Source organism: Fusarium oxysporum, chromosome 4 (assembly GCF_000149955.1).
Source record: "Fusarium oxysporum f. sp. lycopersici 4287 chromosome 4, whole genome shotgun sequence".
Classification (NCBI taxonomy): Eukaryota; Fungi; Ascomycota; class Sordariomycetes; order Hypocreales; family Nectriaceae; genus Fusarium; species Fusarium oxysporum.
The window spans coordinates 4705840-4730510 of NC_030989.1; the positions used below are offsets into that span (position 1 = coordinate 4705840).

At 48.0% G+C, this 24671-nt stretch overlaps 8 protein-coding genes across 8 annotated transcripts; 2 read left to right on the forward strand and 6 right to left on the reverse strand.

Annotated features, from left to right (window-relative positions):
- Window positions 1–430: 430 nt before the first annotated feature.
- FOXG_04532 (uncharacterized protein) lies at window positions 431–1829 on the reverse strand. Its single transcript, XM_018382565.1, has 2 exons — window positions 931–1829; window positions 431–884 (listed from the first exon to the last, which is right to left on the reverse strand). Exons 1-2 carry the CDS (start codon window positions 1751–1753, stop codon window positions 511–513), a joined length of 1197 nt encoding a protein of 398 aa, XP_018239300.1. The 5' UTR covers window positions 1754–1829; the 3' UTR covers window positions 431–510.
- A 1340-nt stretch (window positions 1830–3169) lies between these two features.
- On the reverse strand, window positions 3170–4305 carry FOXG_04533 (uncharacterized protein). The gene has a single exon (XM_018382566.1). It carries the CDS (start codon window positions 4178–4180, stop codon window positions 3242–3244), a length of 939 nt encoding a protein of 312 aa, XP_018239301.1. The 5' UTR covers window positions 4181–4305; the 3' UTR covers window positions 3170–3241.
- A 2051-nt stretch (window positions 4306–6356) lies between these two features.
- On the forward strand, window positions 6357–7208 carry FOXG_04534 (uncharacterized protein; the record flags this gene model as incomplete). The annotated part of the gene is made up of 2 exons (XM_018382567.1): window positions 6357–6501; window positions 6549–7208. The coding sequence occupies exons 1-2, from the start codon at window positions 6400–6402 to the stop codon at window positions 7206–7208; spliced, it is 762 nt and encodes a 253-aa protein (XP_018239302.1). The 5' UTR covers window positions 6357–6399.
- A 96-nt stretch (window positions 7209–7304) lies between these two features.
- On the reverse strand, window positions 7305–10429 carry FOXG_04535 (uncharacterized protein). Its single transcript, XM_018382568.1, has one exon. The coding sequence runs from the start codon at window positions 10290–10292 to the stop codon at window positions 7437–7439; it is 2856 nt and encodes a 951-aa protein (XP_018239303.1). The 5' UTR covers window positions 10293–10429; the 3' UTR covers window positions 7305–7436.
- Window positions 10430–12573: 2144 nt separating this feature from the next.
- Window positions 12574–13700, reverse strand: FOXG_04536 (uncharacterized protein). The gene is made up of 3 exons (XM_018382569.1): window positions 13352–13700; window positions 13068–13285; window positions 12574–13004 (listed from the first exon to the last, which is right to left on the reverse strand). The coding sequence occupies exons 1-3, from the start codon at window positions 13601–13603 to the stop codon at window positions 12827–12829; spliced, it is 648 nt and encodes a 215-aa protein (XP_018239304.1). The 5' UTR covers window positions 13604–13700; the 3' UTR covers window positions 12574–12826.
- Window positions 13701–14342: 642 nt separating this feature from the next.
- On the forward strand, window positions 14343–20158 carry FOXG_04537 (uncharacterized protein). The gene is made up of 8 exons (XM_018382570.1): window positions 14343–14630; window positions 14677–15559; window positions 15612–17338; window positions 17388–17765; window positions 17830–18450; window positions 18506–19247; window positions 19301–19609; window positions 19661–20158. The coding sequence occupies exons 1-8, from the start codon at window positions 14455–14457 to the stop codon at window positions 19850–19852; spliced, it is 5028 nt and encodes a 1675-aa protein (XP_018239305.1). The 5' UTR covers window positions 14343–14454; the 3' UTR covers window positions 19853–20158.
- Window positions 19856–22222, reverse strand: FOXG_18849 (uncharacterized protein). The gene is made up of 6 exons (XM_018398986.1): window positions 22026–22222; window positions 21294–21968; window positions 21151–21242; window positions 20914–21098; window positions 20306–20859; window positions 19856–20253 (listed from the first exon to the last, which is right to left on the reverse strand). Exons 1-6 carry the CDS (start codon window positions 22050–22052, stop codon window positions 19912–19914), a joined length of 1875 nt encoding a protein of 624 aa, XP_018239306.1. The 5' UTR covers window positions 22053–22222; the 3' UTR covers window positions 19856–19911.
- Window positions 22223–22392: 170 nt separating this feature from the next.
- Window positions 22393–24399, reverse strand: FOXG_04540 (methylmalonate-semialdehyde dehydrogenase (acylating)). Its single transcript, XM_018382571.1, has 2 exons — window positions 23099–24399; window positions 22393–23050 (listed from the first exon to the last, which is right to left on the reverse strand). Exons 1-2 carry the CDS (start codon window positions 24242–24244, stop codon window positions 22634–22636), a joined length of 1563 nt encoding a protein of 520 aa, XP_018239307.1. The 5' UTR covers window positions 24245–24399; the 3' UTR covers window positions 22393–22633.
- Between the last annotated feature and the right edge of the window lie 272 nt (window positions 24400–24671).

The window sequence follows — 24671 nt, forward strand, 5'->3', positions numbered from 1 at the left end:
GGCATCACGAAACTAGCAGCGACTTTTCCACAGCTGGGAATATCAGCCTGGCTAGCGTTGGGTCGGATGGGTCCGAGAATCAATAGTTTCAATCGTTTTAGCCATTCCCGTTAGCTGTACAAGCCACAACGCCCCAATGTTCATCTCCCCCTTTCTGCTAAATCCGTAATGAAGATATTGTCCGGAGCATTATAACCGGATTACAATCTTATCGCGTATATGACGTTGCTGATTGCTTTGGCTGCCTGAAAAAGCTTCTGGAAGAAATACTGAGTCAAAAACAATACTAGGATTACAGCGTCGAGGACCCACACTGCGACCGCCAACACAGAAACTTGGTCCAAACGCGACTACAGGTTTCTTGATAACGGATATTGACATAGACAGGATTCGGAACTGCGGACTATCACAATACGAAACAAGCAATTTTCCATTGTTGCTTCATTAGACAAATAAGAAGTCCTTCGAATATTATCAATTATTTCATCAACCTAACCCTGAATCTATAATCTACTGCTTGCCCTTCAGGCTGAAGCGGTACTTGGCCTGAAGAACATAAGGGTTGCCACCAGGCTCATAGAGCTGCTTCTCAAGCCTCTGCCACTCAGGGTTGTTGATGCCGTCAATGTAGTCCTGAACCTCAACAACCATGCATCCATACTTGGGGATAATTCGGGGGAAGTCCTTGTTATCCTTGAGACCCTGGGTCTTCTTGAGAGGCATGGTACCCTTCTGCTGAGTGCAGCTGTAGAATTGGAAGGCGTCCTGATCAGTGTAGATGTCGAGCTGAATGCCAGACCAGGCGGAAGAGATAGTGGCCACGGGACCCTCAGTTCGCCAGTCAAAGTTTCCGAGCTGGCCACGGTTGACGCTGTAGCAGGTGTCTGAGATTGTTTAGCGATGCTATAGAGCGTGTGAATGAATACTAACCATATCCCGTGCAGTTGAAACCGCAGTTGTTCTCCAGATCCTTGTTGTTGGCTTGGTCACCTATCATCTTGGGCTTACTCCAGAAATCATTCACAGATCCCTTCTTATTAGGAATGATATCACCAGTGGGGATGAGAATGTTATCGGTCGCAACACGCTGGCCACCGTAGGGCATATAAAGCGTATGGTTGGAAATGGTGCTTGTCTCGTTGTTAGAGAAGCCGTCGAGGTTCCAGTAGGTATGGCTGGTAAGCATGATAGGGGTCTTCTTGGTGGTTGCAAGAGCAACGATCTTGAAATCCCAGTCCATGCCGGTCAGGGTGTAGGTGACGTAGGAGACAACCTCTCCAGGGAAACCCTCCTTGCCATCAGGATCAACGATGGAGAAGGTGATGCTGGAGTCGGTGTACGACACAACAGTAAAGTTGCGGTAGTCCCAGCCATCGGGCCCTCCGTGGAGAGTATCAGCGCCCTTGGGTGACTCAGGCGTAGGGTTGTCGTTGGGCGTGACGTGATACTTCTTGCCGTCAATCTCGAACGTGCTGTTGCGAATACGGTTGGCGTATCTTCCGGGAACACCTCCGAGATGGGGGTGAGACTCGTCAATGCTATAGTGCGTAGCATTATCGAAGCCAGCGACGATATCTCGAGAAATACCGTACTGGTCGTCGATCAGAAGATTGGTGATGGAGGCGCCATAGGGAATGAAGGCGGCCTTGATGCCGTCTCCCTTGATCCAGTATTTGCCATCCTTGTCGGGGCCTTTGCCTTTGGTCGCAAGGGCCAGTGGGATGAGAGCAGCAACGACAGCCTTGAAGAACATGATTGCGGATGATCAAGGTGGAGACTGGCCCAGCAAGAAAGAGCGAAAACCCCAGGCTTTATAGAAAACCGACGATCTCTGTTTTCTCGCGAGACAAACTTCCACCAAAGAAACCCCTCTCCAATTGAAGGATCTCAGGGTCTCTTTTGGTGATCGTCTGATGAGCTTTCAAGTTCATGACTGGTGCGGCTGTCATCGTCATCCAGGAACTTGCCATTGAGCCGCGATCCTGGGGTAGTTTTGGAGCTAAGCAGCTTCCCCAGGTTTTCCGCCGGTATGTAATTGGTGCGCCTGGGTCGGGTAATCTTAGCGAACTCTGTCTTGACATGGTTGTGCGAGTCTGGATTGGGATCGTCGTGCGGGGGAAATCAGGCTGTTTGCAAGCTCATGGGATTTCACAGTGTTCAACAGCCGTATCCCGCCGAGGGATTGGCCGAGACAAGGCTGGTGGTATGCGGTAGTTATGCGACGAGTGAAGCTTCACAGCCCCTCCAATCAATTGACAAGCTAGTTGAAGCTCGAGAGATGTAATTTATGTGGTAGAATAACCGACCTGGCTGTACTTTACAGGCTGAATGGATTCAATTGAAGTGTACATATTTGTAAAGATTTATGAATCTGAAAAGTCGGGGAACTGAACGAGGTTGGGGAAATAATATTGCAAGGGTCTGGGAACTTATGAGAGGTCTGACGTCATTCTCTCTCGCAATGATACCCTAGAGTCCAACGTGCAGAATTCCATGTTGCATTTCGTGATACTACCTATGAGCTTGTGATGATCATCCGTGAGACATGCAAAGTAAGATCGTCTGTATGGGCAAGGCGGCCTAAGTTCAGGAACAAAGGCTTAGTGACTCCAAGAGGGCATGAAAACGTGGCTCTGAGGCCATCGGACGAAGATTGGTGTTGAATGATTGGGTTCCATCTTGTTGGGACGAACTTGGATGGGAAGGGGGACATCCAACGGTCTACTCATGTCTCACACCGGCTGATTCGCTTCGGCGGTTATACAGGGTAGCTTCCATCACTCTAAGTCTCAGCAGCAGGTGGTAAGCTTCTTTTACAAGAGTTGGATGAACTTGGTGATTTCTGAATCTGATCTAGCATCGCCGCGCAAGCTTTCCCTCGTGCGAAGATGTTCTAGTAGTTAACCGAATAATCTTGTATTGACAGACCAGACCATCTCATGAGAGAGGGAAATTTGTGAATTACGATTTGAAGTCTCACCGCAAAGAACTAAGAGAGTCTTCGAACTGAATCTTATCTTTTAATTCAGACAGAATGTGGGGACGGGATATGTGCCTCCACCACTGAGAGTTGCTTCACGCTCCGATCTCTCCTGTTCTGGGCGAAAGTAGATCCACATCTGCATGCGAATTTAGAGAGTAAAGTTCACGCGAAAAGGTGACCGATGCGGCTTCTCATAATACTCAATGCAGTTTCATAAATGGTATCACTATCTATCGTCTATCATATACTCGTCTAACATCACCACAAATAAACTAGTGACATAAGGATCATGGCCAGCATGATACCCAGCGAGGGCGCCTGGAAGCTGCCCGCCGACATTCCCTCCTCAAAACCCTTCTCTTCACCACCCAAATACTCCGCACCCAACTTAGTCAAACCCCCATCATCATCAAACAGCGACACGCTGTCTCCAGTCCACTCATTCGCATCATCTTTTCTAAATGCTCCAAACCATGCATAAGCCTGCACATCATCGTTATCGTCAAGATATGGAAGACTCTCATTCATCATAGCCAGCGTCGCGTCGTCATCCTCTTGCGGGAGGGCCATTTCCGTGATCCAGAACCGTGCGTCAGGCGCCGTCTCATTGTAAAACTCGCGCAAACTTCCGAGCCAATTTTTAAGACCACCTGCGTCGCCGTACCAGTGCACAGCGACGAAATCTGTCGGACAACCATCGTCGTCAATGTCGTAGCAGGATTCATTAAAGTCGCGTAGCCATTCAAGACCGCGTGGTGAGCCGGTAACGCTGGGATGGCTGATTGACCACTTGCGCTTTGCTTTTCTTAGAGGGGCGATGTGCTCTATGTAAGCGCGTGCTGCATCCTTTGCAGATATTGCGCTTCCGCCGGTGTCTGTTTCGCCATCCGGCTCGTTGAAGGTAAGAAGATGGGTTGATGACTCGGGAAGCCCATTTAGTCGCGACTCGAGCTCAGAATCTGATGCATCGTCGAGACCGTGAATCAATGGCACAAAAGGTAAGGAACTCCCGATTTGACCGTTTGGCCAAAGCGACCAGGTATAATACCATGCGATCTCAGAATTATTTGAGATCAGGAGCTCATTATCTGATTTGTGGTCATCTCCATGGTATGCAAGTCCTCGTTTTGAAGAGAGGTCAATGCTCTCAGCAAGCCCCCAAAGGCATAAAAATGGGTACAAAGTTGATTGGCGCATTTTGGTTATAAGAGAGTCTGGTATGTCGTGAAACCCTCATTCAAAGGAGAGCGTTTTAATACGTGATTGACAGCTGGAAAATCAGGTTTGAAACATATCTTTTAAGGTTCTAGGATGTGTTTCAGAATGTCAAGGGTTTCCTTGGAATAGCTACTTTTCTTTTGTACGTGTCGCTCGTCTTTTGGCTGGGCAGAGTGGCAATCGCCTGAGCCTTGTCAATGATGTCATAAGTCCGCCAAGTTAAACCCTGCCTCAACACCAAGACTTGGCAGCGTCAAAGACTTTTAGGACCCTGTTATGGGCACAATTGAAAGATTCACCGCTTGATTTTCCCCAGTCGTAAAATTCAAACCTCATGGAAAACCTACCCATTTGGCATAATTTCCTGATTGGGCGACGACACGTGGGTTTCGCATGCGCTCCTTCTGTTCTTCGAAGACGAGAGGTACTACTCAAAGTCTATTTGGGCCGCGACGACCCGATAAACGATGTGCCCGTTGGCAATCAATAGGGGACCAATGTGCTGTGAAATGTAACGGTTGGCTTGGGCATAAAATATCACGCGGCGTTCAAGGTGCATCGCTGTCCTTCATTGCGCGAGTTCGGCACTTCTGATGAGGTCATCTGCAACAAGTATTAGTATAAGTGAATCAATTTGTACGTGAGAACTCATTGCAAGGCTATTCCATAACAATAGCTTCACTGCACAAGACATTTATCATGGCATTCCTTCTTCATGGCGTTACAGAGGCCTCAGAAGTCCGTCTGAGACTACGGACTGGGAGACATCCAGCAGACGAAATGAGTGCAGAGGTTTGCTGATGTCTAAGCCGGGAGAAGAATAGTGACTGGATTCGTCGGACTCCCTTTACTGTCTATAAGGTTGGTGAGGCACTGTCATACTTTAGAAGAAAGGCAATGCACCGGGGAACTGTGATTTAACCAAAGCAACAAAAATAAAGTAGGACCCGTGAGTGAATGGCTTAGGTCAATATCTGGTGATTGTTTGAAAGAAATATCAATGACGGGAAAAGCTCTGCATATCGCTACGATAATTCTTCGTATGGTCTGACAAAGCAGCCACTTCATGGACGGTCACCGCAACGTCTTTAGACAGCAACCTTAGTATGAATTATCCGACCCCTATGGTATTTCGTAACTGTTTCAAACGAGCTACTATTCTAGGTAGATCAGACAACTCTAAATGATCACATAAGGTTAGATCACCGACTGAGGGCCGAATATTGAAGAGTGACCGACATGTCGCCGCCCAATGGTGATCGACAAAGAACGCGGGGTATTCGGTAGGAGCCGTGGTGCATAGGGACCTGGAGAATTTCTTAAATGCTTTAGTGTCTCTTGAGTCTATAGTTAATTACGGTTTGGGAGATATGTCGTTGGCAATCTCAGACGAGGCTATTTGCGCTATGATGAGGCGTAGGAGTCTGCATTTCGTATCGGGAATATTCATAGCTAGTTGGACGGCTCAGCTTCATTAACTTCTCTCGTTGGGTGTCCGGGTCTACGCATTAAACACTCGCGGAAGTCTGATCATGGGTTATGCAGATCATACTGGGGTAGCGGAAAGTCTCCGAAAATCCCCAGGTTTAGGCGGAGTCTCCGCCTGATGTTCAGGTCCGACGACCCCAAACCGGTCACAATCGATGAGTTTATGCAACCTAGTCTTGGCATTTGTCCTTATTATGCATACATTCGGCCCGTGAGCGATCGATGCAACCCTTTGTCAGTCAGTAGAAAGAACTTTTTCTTCCTCTCCACTAATAACTCGTGAGTTTTACGATCACGATACCTGCATGTCTTATTTCAGGCCTGCGAGAAGCGCCGAGCTGTTTATAGATAATTACTCAGTTAGCTATGTGACGTAAATGGGGGGGAATCCAGTACACCAAGTAGCATGGATTCGAGTGAGACTATAGGTGGAACAACCCTCCTCTAAGAAGTCAATGTTCCGCTTAACGGCCGAGGGTGATGGCTATGACCGAGATAGCTTCAGAAACGTGAAATGAATCTTATGATCAGGCAAAACATTCGGAACGAAGGAAAATGGAAAAGATCTTCCTCACCTGCGACAAGAGGTTTATGGTGAACAGGGGTAAGAATGTGTATAAGAAGCACTGAGAGTCTCCAGATAGTCAACAGTTTCGACACCTTTGAACAAGCCCCTACGACCAAGATTTCAAGATCTAAAAGCTATCAACATGTTCACCCTTCAAGCTCTTCAACTTGCCTCCATGTGCACCCTCGTGTACGGACATGGCTACCTTAGTAAACCCATGAGCCGAACCGGTCTCAACGCTGAAGTAACAAGTCCCATCCTTTCTTTAAAAACCTAGCTAACAAGTGACAGGCCGGCCCAGATACGTGCCCCGAGTGCACAATCCTGGAACCCGTCACCGCCTGGCCAGACCTCGACTCCGCCAAAGTCGGACGATCTGGACCATGCGGCTACAACGCCCGAGTCAGCGTCGACTACAACCAGCCCGGTGCCAACTGGGGCAAAGAACCCATCGCCACCTACAAGCCTGGCCAAGTTGTCGACGTCCAGTGGTGCGTTGACAACAACGGTGACCATGGAGGCATGTACGCCTACCGTATTTGTCAAGACCAAGACATCGTCGACAAGTTTCTCGACCCAAACTACATCCCCACCGAGGCTGAGAAGCAAGCTGCTGAAGATTGTTTCGAAGAAGGTCTTCTTCCCTGCACTGATGTTAATGGTCAGGAGTGCGGTTACAGTCCTGACTGTTCTGCTGATCAGCCATGTCACCGCAACGATTGGTTCACATGCAAGTCTTTCGATGGTAACTCGGATGGAAAGGGATGCCGTGGTGTTGACAATGCACCGATTAACTCGTGCTATACGTCTATTGCTGGTGGGTATACTGTGTCAGGCAAGATCAAGATCCCAGACTATGTCTCAAACCACACTCTTTTGTCATTCAAGTGGAACGCGTTCCAGACTCCTCAGGTTTACTTGACTTGTGCTGATATCGCGATCTCGGCTTGAGTTCATTTGAACATCCCAGCATGCCATCCGAGCTGGAAGGTTTCAATACTGGAGGTGTACAAAGCGCTTCAAAATGCATGGAAAAGGACGCTAGGACTGTGAATAACCTTGATTAGTGCATCTTTTTCTTTGGGCTAGGACTTTCTTTCATCCCAAAGACCAAAACTTCTAGCCTAGCATACAAAGACCGAATTATTACCCTTATTCCCGAACAGGCCCAAACCCCATTCACATAACAGTGCACTCATTACCAAGACTAGGATCCACATCTGCTTCTCTCTCTCTCGGCTCCGTCTCCAGGTCCTCCCAGTAGATAAAATCCATGAATCCAGAACGAGCTTCATTCAATGTATCAGCAACAATTCTTAAACACTCCTCATTATCTCCCTTCAGCGCGAGTAACGCGAGAGCAACTCTCTTCTCCGACTTCCAAGGCCCAGATCCTTCATATGCCTCGAAGTACACAGGGTTTCCGGCTTCTTTCAGCCGCTCCTCAATACGCCCAAAAGTGATGAGGAGCCAGCAGGTGACGCCGACATAGTTAAAGCTCGAAATTGGCGCGATTCCCGCTACGTCGGAGAGAATGTCGAATTTAGCCAGTTCAAGAATATCGCGGCCGTCGAGGGCTTCTGACCCAGCTGATGGAGGAAACTGGAAGCCTTCTGGGGCGTATCGGTCCAAGACCTCATTTGGTACCTCGAGCGTATTGTTCGCAATAGAAGAGAGTTTGTTTGTTGCTTCAATAATCTCCTTATCGGTCATTCCAACTGCTCTCGCCTTCCGAACAAGGACAGTGTCCTCGAGCTCTTTTTCGCTCACGTGCTTTGCTCGACTCAGTCGCTCAAAGAACATCATGCTGCCAAATTGAAGCTCCTCATCAGGAATGGCCTCGAGGTTCCACCCCGCTCGCCGACAAGTGGTAAGCATGGAGTTCCTCTTGAAAATTTGGTTGATCTCCAGGTCAAAAAGCTGATGAACATTTTCCGCAAATCTTCTTCTATATCGAATCGCCTGTCTCTGCGCCTGCGCCTGTCTCGACCCCGGCTGGCCCACAGACGCGAGCAGAGCATCTACAAACCCTGATTTCGGCTTGCGACCCTGTGCAAAGAACGTATGCTTGAAGAGATCTTCTAGTGTTGCGCAGAGTCCAACAGGTCGAGAGAGGTAACCCTTTTGTACAACAGCATTGTGTAGATGGATCATCAGCGTTGGCTCAGGCATGCGCTCCCAAAGGAACATGCCAAGTCTGTAAGCGATCTCGAGACCTTCTTCAAGGCCAACTCCACAAAAGAATGGCGAATACTCTTGCAGACCGTTCGGGTTATGGTCTGCAAAGCGCGAGGGCGGTATGGTATCGAGCCCAGTCGTGTACTTGTGCTCTCCAAGAAAGTCGACGAAATCAAGCTGAGCGATCTTGATGATCTCAAAAAAGTCTTTATGCTGAGCCATCTTTCCATCCTTCTCCAGAATCTGCTTGAGTAAATCGACTGTCTGGCAGTACCCAGCAAACACGCGCTTGTTCTGTCGATCGAGAAAGAGGTCGACATCTCGTCTGGCACGACCCTTCTTTGCTGGCGCTTGAAGCATATGACCGTGCAGAGCACTCAACGACCAACCGCGAGAAACGGTAAACGAATCGACGATGCACTGCATCTGGAAAACGTGGTGCGGATAGATCATCTTCGTGATGTCGGTTCCAGGCTTTTTCATAGCCATGCTGGTGATGTCGCCTGCAAATTCGTTCAGGCCGAAAAGGACTCGGTGGACGCCCCAGGGACCACTGGCAGACCAGTCCACGTTCTCGTAGACATGCTTCTCTCCTCTGACCGTGTTTCTCTGAACCACAATAGATGAGAATACATTAACAAGGTCGTAGAGCCATTTTATGGTATAGCAGCGACGCCAGTTGACTCGCTCCTCATTCGTAGTCCGTTCCAAATTGAAGTTTGGATCCCATTTGGAGATCTTTGCCTGCATGGCCTTTGTCGGCTTGCCAGTACGATTGGCCTGAAAGTCAAGAACAAAGTCCCTCAAATCCTGATACGCGTGAATGAGGAACTGCTCCTTGATGTCGACGGCTGTCTCCTTCTGACTGTGCTGTTCACCATCCGGGTCTAGCGCGAAAAGAGCAAGCCTGAATTTTCCCTGTGCTCTATCCATGTTTCCTCGAGTGATGGTGTTCATGATGGTTTCGTAAGTGTCGTGACCCGGAAAGTCGACGAAGATAGCCGCGTTGGTGCGCTTGACCATAGAGATTGTCAAATTACTTACAGCGCCTGCAACGGCGCTGTTCAGACCTTCGTATGCAACCTCCTTCCAAAGACTTTGAGTGTAAGCGCGGAGGTCGGCCCATTCTTTGACTGTTGAGTAGACGGCCAGTAGATAATCTGTGACAAGGCCGACCTCGCCATTGTCCTCGATAATGCGAATGCTCTCAATTGGTATTTCATCGGTCGCGGGATCTTTCGTGTCTTGTTTCTTGCCCTTCTTTGGTTTCTTGTATTTCCTCGCCTTTTTGCCTTTCCCCCTTGGCTTTCGTGAGACCTTTCGTGCGGCGACTGGTGATTGTGGCTGACCGACATCATCGTCTTCATCGCTCGACTCTCCCTCTTTGTCGACGCTCAGTTCTTGGAACTTGTTGGCGAACAGGATCTGATCAACGTCCTCGGTGTCGTCGCTGGTCGCAGCACTCGTCTTCTCCCATTCTTCGCCGCCAAGAATCTTGAAGGCACTGCGAAGGGTGTTTATGAAGTGTCGATGGCTCTCGTTACTTCGTTTGAGTTCCTCGTCCGAATCAGGCCCCATAAGCTCCTGAAACGTAGTGCTAACGAGAGACCTCGCCTGAATGATGGATCCGAAAAGCCGATAAATGACATTCGGTACAGGTTCCTTGTGCTGTGAAATCAGTTTCGACATGGAAATCAGGCCATTGACTGTGCTTTGACCTGTCGTGTTGACAGAGCCGGCCGATTGAGTTTCTCCATCAGTGGTGGATCTGAGGAGACGATTGGACACGTTGATCACCCAATACAACAGGTATTTTGTGTCCCTCTTGTAAGAGAGATAGAGGTTCTGCAACACCATCGTCACGTACGGAACGGCCGCAGTTCGCACAGAGTGACAGGTTGCAATGATGATTGACCATACTGAGGGGACACGAAAGAAAGTTTCGGCTTTGTTTTCGAGACTCAAATCGTGTTGCCGGGGTCACGTGTTGGCGTGACACAATTACGCATCACCCATTCAGAATATTTCTTTGTATGTTTGTTTGCCAATGGAGATGTGCCCAAATAAAGTTCAAATGCAAGCATCATCAGTAACCAGTGAACAAGCGTCCGGACGCGAAGCATGTGGAGCCACATTACGTGCGTGACACTGCAAATGATACGCCACCAAATGCAAACCCATAGAGAGGTCCATGATCCATCATAATATGACAATAGGCCATGTTTACATCGTTAACACTAACAAACAGAAGGCCTTTTGTCCCTTGATTTATCAGATTCGACCGCACTAGTGCTGTCGGATATAAGCTCTAGCGACCGGTTTTTAAAGATACCGGTAGGCGATTGGTATTGAGCCCCGGAAAGTTTGGCCTGGCCCGTTACAGAGCCTCGAACCTTTCGTACGAACTGGCGGATATTGGGTGAGCAGCCCACCATAACGCCCACGCAGGGTTCGATGCAAGCCCATATTAGTGCTTTCAGAGCCCGCTTCTCTGCGAAAGTTAGCTCAGACTGGCAATGAGCTTGACGAGGCTCACCTGTGCCCTGTTTTCCCGACAGGAATGACCTCAGGTAAACAAACCTCACGACACTCGATATTATAAGACTAACGATGGTCAGCATTAAGATCAACCGGCAGGGGGCCAATAGAAAGACTGACAAAATTCCAACGCTAAACATCGCAATCACACCAATCTTCTTTCTGATCTTCAACCCCAAGTAGTAAAGCTGCGTCGTCGGGATTATCACCATCCAGACATCAAGCGTGATGTTTAGCATTGCATGCGTCAGGTATAACAGCTCCTGGCTTCGAACTCTTCCGTAGGGATATATACCTTCCCAGTCTTCCCAATTCAACGCAACAGGCCTTCTCAAGGTAAGCATCACAATGAGACATACAAAGGTTGAACTGAGGTTGAAGGTTTGTGTGAACCAAACAGTAATGCGAAACTTGCGATCGGGAAAAATTCGGAGATAAAAGGCTAGGATCGATGCCTTGGCAAGACCAAGCAGAAGAAAATAGTTGAGCTGGTGGAAGAAGAATAACTAGCTTGGTTAGCGTCTCAGGGAAAGGAAACATAGGGGAGAACTACCTTGAAAGATGTGACCATCTCGCTGCCCGAAAGTGTCCAAATATCTCGACCAACACCATTTTCAACCACTATCAATCAATTAGTGCATTTTCTTACAAATTTGGTTTCAAGGAAGATTTGCTGACTCAATTGTGTAAGCACTGCTTGCGGAATCAGAAATCCCTTTAGACTATCAGCATATCCAAGCTACTTCGCCGTCAACGATTGGAAGCGGCACTGACAGCTGAGAGGAGCATGAAAGTATCATCCAGTCCCCAATGGGATCTCTCAAAGTATTTCCACATAAACCTGAGAGCCGCAAACAGCATGGCGAGACTGAAGATTGTCCAACTTGATATTTCTAATGCCGCGCCGTTATTCCGTATCGGTAAGCCGCACTTGGTCGCAGAGATGTTTACAGTTCCTACAGCGCACGTGTAGATTAGCATTCTGCACGACAAGTCAATTGAAAAGGTAGCTAGTACTTAGGGTTTCCATTGCAGTGCAGACTTGCGTTAAACACTTGCTCATTGCAGCATAGAACATTTCATCATGACAAAGCTGTTCTTGCGTCGAGTTGGAGAATACGGGCTCGGCGACAACTTTGGACAGGCAGTTCATCTATATCATGATTCAGTCAAATAGAAAATCAAAAGATGGAAAGAATAACATACGCCGCATTCTGGGAGTTCTGTTGGCGCCTGGGCTGCAGCAACCCCGAATGAGAGGGCTGTTGCACCGATGTGCAATTTGAGTCGCTTCATGTTAGGAGAGCAAAACAGAGAACCTAAAGAAGGGAGACTTTGAGGAATCAGACTTACTTTATCAGTCTGACCTCATCAGGAATTGTGGACTGGAATGATAGAGCAAAGTGGCGTTTACGCTCTGACGACTTCGAATTCTCCCGGTCAAGTCGAACTTCAAAGAATACTAAGGTTCTTAAGTCCGGGACTAGTGCACCGGGTGAAAGAGATTATCTTTCGGCCACTTGACCTCTTCAGCATAGGTAATTCATAACCAGGGCTGCAGCATTCCAGTTATCGATTAAGCTCAACCGTGCGCAAATAGGGGCACTATATTTTGTTCATAATCTTGTGAATCGTAATTATGAAGTCAATGATTATTAAGTCGGCGAGAATGCAAACACTTTAAATGTCTGTAGATTTACTGCAAACTTGTAGGGAGAATATAACCATGTCCTACCTTCCTGTATTTCGTTGCAGACTGAACGGGAGCTGGCCACCTGTAACATTATGAGCCATAGTTAATGTCACTAACCCGGCTTCCCTTCCTTCTTCCGAATGATGACATAGAGCCACTATCAGGCGTCGGACAGCCTTGCTAGAATATCGCCTTGATAGGCTTCCTCAAGAGTATAGTCTTCGCCATTATTGCGATCAATTCCAACGTACTTGAATGCCTCGACGACAGATTCTTTATCATATCCCAGAATGACGAATTGATCGATGAGATTGCGATTGTATCCTCCGTAACTAGCACTATTAATGATTAGTGGTGCTTTTTTTCGTGGAACAAAAGGAAGAGGTAATTGAGAAACAAACCTATCCGTTTCCGTAGCTGGGGCTGCCGCATACTTTACAGCCCACTCTTGAGCTCTTTCTTTGAAGACAGAATTGATCCTCAAGAACAGCGTGTTTGCATCTTCATTGACAGGAAAAGTTGAGTCAGGTTGCTGAAGTAGCCTGACTATTGTGTCCAAGGCTGTTTTGATAGTATTTGTTGGTCCCCATGAGCCGAGAGCGCCTGGTGCAATCTCACCCTACTATTGTCAGTCCTATCACCCGGCAAGAGGCTATCATATGCGCTGTGTTGTGTGATATCATACCGTTTCATGATGGACATTTGGATGATATATCTTTTGATTAAACTTCATTGACGGCTTCTCAAATGGATAGCCATCGGGGATTGATACATTGATGGTGTAAGTACCTCCAGAGTAGGGTGTACCTGGGGGAATTGGCAGAGAGGCTTCAAGACGAGTTAAATCTCCCTGGTTGTATGGATGTGGATTATAACTGGTGTGCTGAAAATCCTGCAGTTCTTTGGCAACTCGTTTTAGACGCGAACTCATCGCCATTTTGAAAGCATTAATTGAGAGATATCTGGGAGTGGGTCGGGTCAATGCGAGAAGGAGTATTAATGAAGGAAAGTCTCTAATTTATCAAGGAAAAAGCAAGAATGTAAGCCAAGCAGGTAGAAGATACCACGTGTTGTTAACGGAAAATGGATAACTTAAGACAACCACATCTATTCTTGATTGGCCAGCCAAAGCCATAAAATGCAAAATGAAGCACTATCATAGATGCGGACTATTGGAGAAGTCTGGACCTATACCTGCCACTCTTGCACGGGATTAGCCTGAAACTATTGGAACGAGTTAGCCCCCATGGCGAGTGCTCGTTTTGCTGCTTGAAAGCCGAATCGGCAAGTGGAGAATCTTTAATCCCATCGACGGTACATTTACAAGACCCGAAGCTAATCAGCCACCAATTCAACACCCGATAACGACGAATCACCTACGGAACCAGCGCCAATAAAATGAGACCGCTACGCGCTCAACGGCACAAGCGGGACTGCCGATCCTTAAATTGAGCCAGTGTAAACTCCTCACCCAGAAACTAGAGCAGACTCCTGCAGAAAGTGGCTGTTACAGACCCTGGGAATTGAACGGGAGCTGAAAACATCCCTGCTTTACACTAACCTATCTGGAATAATACACTAATGCGCCTTGATGGGCTATCACAACGGCCGTCAGTTCACCATGCCCCAGGCTATAAAGTGTCAAGGGAGACGGGAGATGGCCTGATTGGGATAAGCATGCGCCGAGGCTTGAACCACCTAACTAAATCTTAGTTCCCGCACTCTACAGCCTTCACTGTCTTCCACCATTTCATCTTGAGTATAACTCGGTAAACGCATGGAATCACAATGAGCGTCATTTTTGGGGCCCAGGCCAGTGACGAAGCGCAACAGCTTATAGAGAAGATAGCTGTGGGCCATGGCTACATCGAGGCGGCAAAGCTGGATGCGATGCCACCCGATGTACGACGGGTTGTAGAGGAAGCTCTGAAGAGCAATTCTAAATCTCATACCGCCGCTACAGAGTAAGTCGTCACGTCTAAGGACTTTCTCTATCTAAACTCTCGCCAGGCTTATACGTGAGTTAGCTGCGGGGAACATCAATGTTGCGTTTGAACTGCTTCAGAATGCGGACGACAACCAATACACCCGCGCAAAGGCCGCATGCGCGAATCCTGGGGCCCAGTTCATCGTTACTCAAGATATGGTAGTGATCGGCAGCAACGAAGACGGATTCACAGAGAGCAACATTAAAGCCCTTTGCGATTTCGGAAAGTCAACCAAGGCTGGCACGTCAGGCTACATCGGACAGCCAGACGTTGGTTTCAAGTCTGTTTTCACCATCGCGTCCAAAGTGCAAATAGAATCTGGCCCTTTCTCATTCTATCTCCAGCACGAGGATGGAGATTCAGGCGTCGGAATGGTTAGACCTCACTGGACCGAACCACCTGTTCTTCCGGACTCTGTGAGGGAACATGAAGCTTATGGGGGCCTGTTCGGGAACCGGACAAGAATCATCCTGTTTCTGAAGGATCAGAATAGGGACAACCTACGGAGTAACTTCATCAACCAGCTTTGGGATACACCAGAGAGTGTGCTGCTCTTCATGAGAAACCTGCGGTCACTGAAGATTACGGTACTGGGTGAGGACAACAAAGTTCAGCGCTCGAAAGATGTACTCCTTGACAGAGACTTATTCGGTTCTGGGACTCGAATTACAACGAAAAGGAAGCTAGGTCCGAGTCAGCTGACGACATGGAATCGCTATCTCGTCTACAAATTAACGGCAACAGGTTTGCCTGCCAACCCGAACCGAAGACCTGCTCCAGATCCTTCGGCCAATAGTTCCAATGCAGAAGTTGTACTAGCGTTTCCTGTTGATGAGAAAGGCGAGCCAATTATCGAGATCCAGAAAGTATTTGCCTTCATGCCGATTTCTGAGACCGGGTTGAGCGTCAGTATATTCGTCCGTAAGGTTCGGATACCCAGCTAATCAATATGCCTAGTTTCTTATTCACTCTGACTTCGTTGCCAATGCCACGAGACAAAAGCTTGTTACTGTCTCAGAAAGAAACGTTCGTATCAAGCAGGCAGTCGAGGATGCAGTCGTAACGGCAGTCCAAGACCTCTGTAAGAAGCCTGGCACAGAACACAAATGGATGCGTTTCCTTCCCCAGATCAATCGAAACGGTATAGATCCATTTTGGCTCGGATTCAATAATGTCCTACGATTGAAAATCTCCATCATACCACTTTTGCGTCCAAGAAGCCAGAAGTTTGGCAATCTCTCAAAAGCAACCTCTCTCAAGCGCCTTTCTGCAGATCAATTAGACCAGTATGGAGCACCGCTTTTGCCTGATCTAGAGCAAGAGATGTATCTGTCTTCGGGATACGAACCACAAGATCTCGATATTCTCAGTCAGTATGGATTGACTTACATGCCGAACTGGGCGATTATATCGAGGTTGGAAGCTTTCACAAAGACTGGTGATTGGAGGACAAGAAGCTTTGAGGATCGAGACGAAGATTGGCATTCTAGACTGGCCCGTCTCATTCTGAAGCTTTGGAATGACACACAGAACGATTGGAAGACTGCAATTCGCGGCATGCATCTTATTCCCCTTGTCTCGGGGGATTTGAAACAGGCCATTATTAACGGAAAGAAATGCGACATCTACGACAATCTGATCGAAGGCATTCCCATCCCCAGAGATCTGGATTTCCCAATGCTTCTACCAGCTGCCGCAGCGAGTCCGGATTGTCGGAAGCTTTATGAGGTCTTTGGCCCGAAGAGTCTTGCTGTTCAGCAAGTCCGAGAAAAGATTGTAAGCATGTATAAGGATCCTGCCGAGGTGGCTAAGCTCGACTTGGCCAAGTCAAGAAACCATCTTATTTTCCTCTACAGGATTGAGCCGAAGGACTTCATCAACAAGGACGAGCAAGAAATCATGGTCGTCTTTGACCAGAAGCTACGCATCAAGCATCCAAAACAAGAATATGTCTACCTCCCTGGCGACGGAGCAGTGGCCCCAGGGAAAATTCTCAATCCTCCATTCCCAGAAGGGCTTGAGCCGCCAGATGTATCTCTCCTGCACCCGGCCTATCTTGAAGATCCACCAAGCCCATCAGCTGGTAATGAGAAATCATGGACCCAATGGCTATATCACATTATCTACTGCGAAGAAAAGATCCAACTGTTCTCTGTACGAGATCCGCCTGCAGAAGCCGACAAGACTTACTCACAAGAGTATCAATATCTCGTCAGAGCTTGGCCAGGGCTTACGCTTCATAGACTCATGCTAAACTTCCAAAAACCAGAAGTTAAGAAGCAGTGGGTCGATGATAAGAAGGGATCTGCTCTTATGCGAAGAATGGAGTTTCTCTGCACCGATGCTGTGAGACATCCTTTAGAGGAGACCTTACTTCCGTTGCCGAAACTGTTAGAGAGGTGTAAAGATTGCTTTGCATCAGTGGAGAGCATGCCGTTCCTCAAGCTTGATGAGCCGATGAAAGACGATGACATCCCTGCGTGGCTAGCCTTTGCAGACCATTGTGGGATTGGGACGGAAGATGACACCAAGTTTACTCTGGCGATGCTCGGCTCTATCTCTAAGACTGTTACCGAGATGACAAGCGACATTTCACAAGCTGTAACTGATTTGTATCTTAAGCTTGAATCTGAGGTTCCTGTTGGATCCTCGAGTGCTCCTATCGCGGTACAAACCCAGATCACGTAAGTTACCGCTCCCATTCTCGCCAAGGACGCAGACTAACCACAGCAGAAATTTCTTTGTTGACAACAAATGCATCCTCTGCACACCGCTAGGATCCTCAGACGTAAAGACAACTGCTCTCTGGGTTAACAGGCTGGCATGCCTATGGACTGCGCCTGATGGCATTAGTTTCTACAATCCTCTTCGATCCTTGTGGTCTCCTGTGATGGAAAGAATGGAGCCTGGAGATAGCGGAAAGTTGGAAAGTTTCTTCCGTCAAACTCTTGCGATTCGAGACATAACCCAACACGACGTAGTCAGTGAGCTCGGTCACTTATCTCGTTCCTTGGATCAAACAAATGACTACTCAGTCGTGGTTAAAAAGCTGTATACGATCCTTCAACAGCAGACAGAGAACCTCAACGAGAGCAACACGCTTATCGTCAAGTAAGGGCCGAGCAGGAAGTCTGACCTGCTTCTTCCACGACAGCTGTAACTGACGAAGTTGTAGGCGAGCCTTTCGAGATTCCTCTCTCATTTATTTACCTCATCAAGCGACCAAGAAGTGGTACAAAGTCTCAGAGTGTATATGGTCTAGCGAAGGTGCCAACCAGGATGAAATCAGCCTGGAACCGCTTTACCCAGATCTTTTACTACTTTTCGTATCCTTTCTCGATGTTCCCAAGATGAGTGCCTCGCTCATCTATCAGCGTCTCTTGAATGTCGAAAACACTGTCCAACCTATTCCAGAGATCAAGAAACTCCTTTGGTCACTACTCGATAGCCTGACTGCAAACAAAGGATCATCAAGTGTCTTTGCGGATAAGATAAGGATTTGCCGCGTCTTTCCGGTAAAGCTGCTGTCCGGAGAGGTTCAGCCCATGTCCGTGTTGGGAGATTTCTGTATAAATGACCGACCTGTATACGCGGCCGCATTGCAGGATAAGGTCAACTTTCTCGACTTTTCCGTTGAGGAAGTGCATCGTCTTGAGCCTGTTATTGCGTGGTTGCGCTTGACTGGACGCTACCTCTCAAAGTCAGTAACGGAAAAGACGTCTGTTGACGAATCTCAAGGCGTCGAGGATAGCGCTCTCGCCGAGGATATTTCTGGTAAAGCTGCAGCATTTGCCATGTTTGTCAAACAACTTACCCAATCAACCCTTTTACAAGCTAATGAGACCGAATAGGATCGCTGCGCACTTCAGCGATGGCCAACCCACGATACGCAGCTACACCCTACCAAACACGATACGAAAGGTAGAGGTCTTCCGTCATCCAGAGATCCAGTCTAGCATCACTTGGTATCATGAATTCAAGACTATTACAGCACCGCTGGCGAGGAGTGGGATGCACTTCCAATTGGCTCTATTCTCCAAATGGCAGTTCTACATTCCGCAAGACGACGAAGACCGCGATTTCTGCATGGCTACTGAATTTCCGAGGCTCCTCGCCGCTCAGCTCCTAGATTGTCCAGTACGTGATGTCAATTCTGAAGCTGTGATGATTGTCGCCAGTGTCATTCGCGCTAAGCTCTCCAACGTTGGACGTATCCTTCAGCATTATGGGATATCCGAGGCTGGTGCATTGTCAAACCATGCACCAGAGCCCCCTCGTACACCAGAGAGGCGACGAGACAACGCGGCTCCCTCTCCTTCTCCATCACCGGCCCACGCAGTCATCAGATCCCCTGTCCCTGCTGTAAGCGCTGCTCAGGTAATCCGTGACGCCACTACTCCGTACCAGGCCTTGCTTATTCAGGCTGTCAATGTCGCGCGCATCTCGACGTTTCCACACAAGAATTCAGTCTTCGATATGACTGCGATTTCACAAAGTCTTGCAGAGAGTACAGCTCGTTCCGGACTGTTCAGATTCTATGTCGGAGACCAGACAGAGTGGCAGCGAATGGTAGGTGCCGCTGGGGAGTTATACGTAAGTTTTCTGGTCTTGTGAAATCATGTTTTGTTTCTAAACATCAATCCTAGGTCTTTGAGCTACTTTCCACCATTCCAAATGCCATCCCCGGATGGTCTCGAGATAACTGGCAAAGTACTGTCAGACACCATGCCAGCATACACCCTGACTACAACTCTCTTGGTAGTTGGTACGGGACAGAGCAAGGGGACCTGTTCTTTGATGACGTGACAGGAACATTCACCAGCTACCTGATCGAAAAAGGGTATCTCGAGGAGAGTTGGAGAAAAGAGCGACCGGAGTACTACATCGAAGTCAAAACCACAACATCGGGTCGTCTCGATACGCCATTTTATATGAGTAAACATCAGTACGCACGGGTAATGTCTTCAGTCCCTCGTATCCAGATATGCCTACTAACAGGGTTACAGATGCAGTCTTTTGGTGAGAGCGTGACTACTGCTACGCAACGTCGGAAGGTGTACATCTTATTCCGCGTTCATGGTTTAGACTCAGGCCAGGTTGGTGTGAGAATATACATAGATCTGGAGGCTTTGCGTAAGACTGGAGACTTGGTATTTGAAGCGCAGAGTTGGACAGTCACACCAAGAGCGGGATATTAGTATGTGCCTAGGAGGGTTCTTTCAATAACATTGTTTCCAGCATATCTTGTATCTACCCATCAGTCTTCCTTTCTCTCCTTAGGCCAGTTCATAGCTAAGACTGGCCTATATCCACGTGCAGATTCTTCATCGGCCCTTTCAGGTGTATTCTTCAACCAAAGTACCCAGCAGATCATCAGAATGGCGGTGAGAGGGACAACAATCGCAAAATAAATCCTCACTTGCTGGTTCTTGGATTTGAAGTCGAACATGTTGGTGGAGAAGATAGTAGCGATGAAAGCTCCAGGTAGGAAAAGAATCGTCAAGATAGACAGCGTTTTCATCGCCTTGGAGTCTTGGAGTGATTCTCTAGCTAGCCTAGCTTGTAGATAGCTATCGTGCTGCGTGATCAAATTGTATAGCTGCCACTGTGCATCAGTCACTGGACTCAAGAGCATTGACGGTGACACTTACAACATTTCGTTGACTCTCAATCTTTCCAGGCAGACTCTCAATGTCCGAGTCCCGACTCTGAGACATTCTAGAGTATATCTCCACCACGACTCTCAGCTTACTATCGTTCTGCAAATCCTGCAGCAGTCGACTACCAAGCTCCTCCTCAAATCTTCGTCGTCGACCAAGTTCAGCAAGGTTCATGCTACACTTGTGCAATGTCATGCTCAATCTCCGGTATAGCTTACTTGCATCATCTAGCTTGCCCTCTTCTTCGAACTGCCTCAGGAGCTCCTCATCTACCATTCCAACGTCTGTCTGAATAGAGTTGAAAGCAGACAAAGTAGCTTCGTAGTGATACTTGAATAGCTGTACCGGTAACAGAGTTCGATGGTGGCCATGCCTGGCAACAAGGTCACGCACATCGCAGAAGATCCTTTTTAGATCAACGCCAGCATCAGCTTGAATGACACCAGATAATTTGCTGGAGGATCCTGCAACATTGCTATCGATCATGGAATAGAGAAGTAATGACCAGAAGCCTGTACTGTAGAATGGCGTCTGGATGATGTATACTGGGCCTTAAGTCAGCGATAGTTCTCGATATGATGCTCAAGAAGCTTGCTCACGTTTGAAAGTTTTGTTGCCGTCTTTACTATTGAACACTTGACAACCTCCACGGTCATGGCGTCGAGAGATTTCGAAGTCGTCCGGGAGGTCGAAGAATTCAGACAGTAGTACGACAGGAGGCTCGTTGAGGAGGCTTTCCAACTTGTTGAAAGTTGTGAGTTCATTCTCACTTGACTGCCTTGCACTAAATTGTCAAGTCAGTACTGGGGGCCAAGTCATAAGTGTAGAGGACAAACATCAAGTTGCAGAAATGAGTATGTCTCGGCAGTTGCTGGGCCTGTTGTCCCTCTCGATCCGCTTGTGCGATTGGTGCTGGGGCATCATTATTCTGATAGAATCAGTACTGAAGTTCTAATATCAGAACAGACCAATGTCATACAGGTGTCTCCGATATCCAGGAAAAGTACTTTGCCAACTCGCCTCGATCTAATGATTTGGGCAATACGTTCCGTGCATCACCAGCGGTATTGTTGTCCCAGAGATCAATAAACCATGATTCGCTTTTGTCATCCACTGCTTTATCCTTTTGGAAAAGGTCTCTTACAGTCTGACCAATAGTTCCACGGTGCGGAAAGTCATCGTTGTCGATAACGTTCCGCACTTTGTAAAGCTGGAAGAGATCAATCGATCCGAGGTCATGCAAGTCCAGGTCAACTAGCTCGTTAGGTATCAGAGGATATGCACCAGGATCAAAGATCACAGGGTCATCTTCACTCTCGAGCAAACCATCTTGTAAATTTCGGAATGAGAACCCGGAAACGTCAGCTTTGACATTGACGTTGGCCTTGAAAACCTCATCTGTCCTTCGTAAAAGTAAAATGGCTGTTTGCAGATACGACGGAACACCTGCTTTGATAATCGGGTCTTCCATAATGGCCCAGTTCACGACGTTTGGTAGGCCTACGGCATTTGCTTTCAGGGATTTGTAGCCAGTGAGGACAACACTTGAAGTTCTCTCTACCAAGACATTTCTCCCAAATTCCAGGCCCAGGCCATCACCAATGCCAATCCCAGCGTTGGCATTGACCGTGGTCTCTTCAATGGTATTCTTGACCTTTGGATAGTAAGACCTTCAGCACAGGATACGGGGTCATGCCGGGGGCTAACTTACAGCATCGACCTTGCCGTCAGGCGCCATTGAGGAGATAGTGGGACAGCTATCATCTCCATAGAATTCAACACTGATGTTTACTGATTTTATCCGGACATTTCTCCTGTGAGGTAGAAACCTGAACGACAAGACTAATAGCGTGGCTGGCTTTTCGGTTCTTGGACTTATGCGTCCATGTATGGCGCCGATAAGCTGCGATTGAATTGCGTAAGAAGATGAGATTCTATCAACAAGATTCCGACGCTGGAAGGGATCATGAGGGTGATTTCTAACCATAGTGCTGGCGTGAGAGAAGCGAAGTAGAACATTTGATCAGCCGGGTTCAATAACCTGATGGTTGTGAAAGGAAGTAGAAGAAAGGCATTGAGGGGATTGTGCTTGCTGACAGGATGGCCTCGATTAATCCCTGCAGTGATGGATGCTCTGAGCCAATGCTTTGCAATGAGTATGCAGCCACGGACAGGGGTATTTTCAGCTCCCCAGGCCCCCCAGTATTCGCTGCTGACTCCGAATCTGCGCGTCACAGAGTATCTATGAGTCTCCTGGGAAATATTTGATTGAAGTCTAGATAACCACTGTTTGCCTAGATAAACTAACGAAACATACATCTAAGAGTTGGTAGGCATGCTCGTCAACTTCTCTCCTGTGCTCGCCTCATCTGCCCTCCAAAGCGAAGTAACAGTCTTCCACTGGGTATAAAACCTCAATCCGTCCTTTCCATAAAAGTTGGCAAGACCAGTTCCAGCCACACTGCGCTTGTTTCCTGTGAAAGAAAACATGGGCAGAGGAACAGGAATCGGCACGTTAATGCCAACTTGCCCAGCGTCGATTTCTTGTTGGAAGAGAGATGCCTTGGCTCCAGAGTTTGTGAAGATGACTGCTCCGTTACCCCAGGCGTTGGAGTTTATGAGATCGATGCCGTCTTTGAGGGTTTCTTCTTCCATGCAGAGGAGGACAGGGCCGAAGATTTCTTCCTTGTAGCATTCCATGTCAGGACGGACACCGGAGATGACTGTAGGGCCGACCTGGACTATGTTAGCGACTCGATCGTATGTGAATCACGGTAAACTCACCCAGTTGCCATCAGGAAAACCCTCAGGCTTGTATCCTCGACCATCAAGAAGAATCTTCGCACCCTCCTTCTCAGCGCTTGTAATGAGGGCATTGCAGCGATCGCGACTCTGAGGAGTGATCAAAGGACCAAAATCCGACTTTGAGTCAAAGCCGCTGCCAGCGATATGGTTCTTCGCCTTCGCGACAAGGTCTGGCAACCATTGCTTCGCGTCTCCAAGAGTGACCAAAACACTCAACGCCATGCATCGCTGTCCAGCGGCACCAAAGGCAGCTCCAGCAATTGAATCAAGGGCGTGATCCTTGTTGGCGTCTGGGCTCAGAAGTGCATGGTTCTTTGCTCCGAGGTTTGCTTGCACGCGTTTTCCGTTTGCTGATCCTCGTTGGTAGATATACTCTCCAGCCTTGTTGGATCCCACGAAGGAAATAGCTTGAATCTCGGGCTCGTCAAGAAGGAAGTTCACGGTGTCCTTTGATCCATGGACAACGTTGACGACACCTGGTGGAAAGCCGGCTTCTCGGCAAAGCTCTGCGATCATCATAGCCGCACCCGGATCACGTTCCGAGGGCTTGACAATTATGCAGTTTCCGGTGACGGTCGCTACAGGAAGAGACCACAATGGAATCATGGCTGGAAAGTTGAAGGGGCAGATGGCTGCTACAACACCCAATGGGTTTCGGTAGGAGCGTGTTTCCATGTCCTTGGCAACCTCGAGGACTTCCCCGCCGAGCTGAGTAGTGATTCCGCAAGCTGTCTCACAAACTTGCAGTCCACGAAGAACATCGCCCTTGGCATCAGCAAAAGTTTTACCTTGCTCCGTGACGATGCTTGTCGCAAGATTATCCATATGCTCCCGGATCAAGTGCGTCAGCTTGAACATTATTTGCTGACGCTTAATAATGCTCGTCCTCTTCCATCCCGGAAACGCAGCCTTAGCTGATTTCACTGCTTCTTGGAGTTCATCATCAGTACTCTCAGGGACACGCGTGATGACATTGTTCGTTGCAGGATCATGAACTTCGATCCATGACGACGTCTTCGAAGAGACGAGTTTGTTGTCGATGAAATTCTGCGTATCCCTAGGCTTGTCCAACTTTTCGTGGTTGCCGGGATAAATAACAGACTGGTAGATTGATGTTGAAGGCATTTTTGAGACAGATGTTGTTGATAGACGGAAGAAACAAAGAAGGGATAGAATGATATAATGAGGCGGAAACCTTCCCGATATAGGAGCAAAGAGCGGTCGCCTCCGTTCGGGACAGACCGACAGTTACCCCGCACTCTGCTAGAAACAGTGTCTTGTGACGGCTTATCAGTGTTGGCGGGGCCGATAACCGATATCGTTGGAGCCTATCGGAGTGAGTTATCAGAGACATTTATGCTCGTGTCACCGTTGGTTTTCGTGGATCTCCAAGATGGCCTTTATCTAATCTCCGTTTATTTTGGAGACTAGATATCATGACGCTGAGTTCAGCCTCCGATTGAGTTGAGATAGCTGTCGTCACAGTTAATTCCTTTGGCCCGGCATTGCTCCCCGCTAGACTCCACATACTCCAACTAAGCTTCCCACTAAC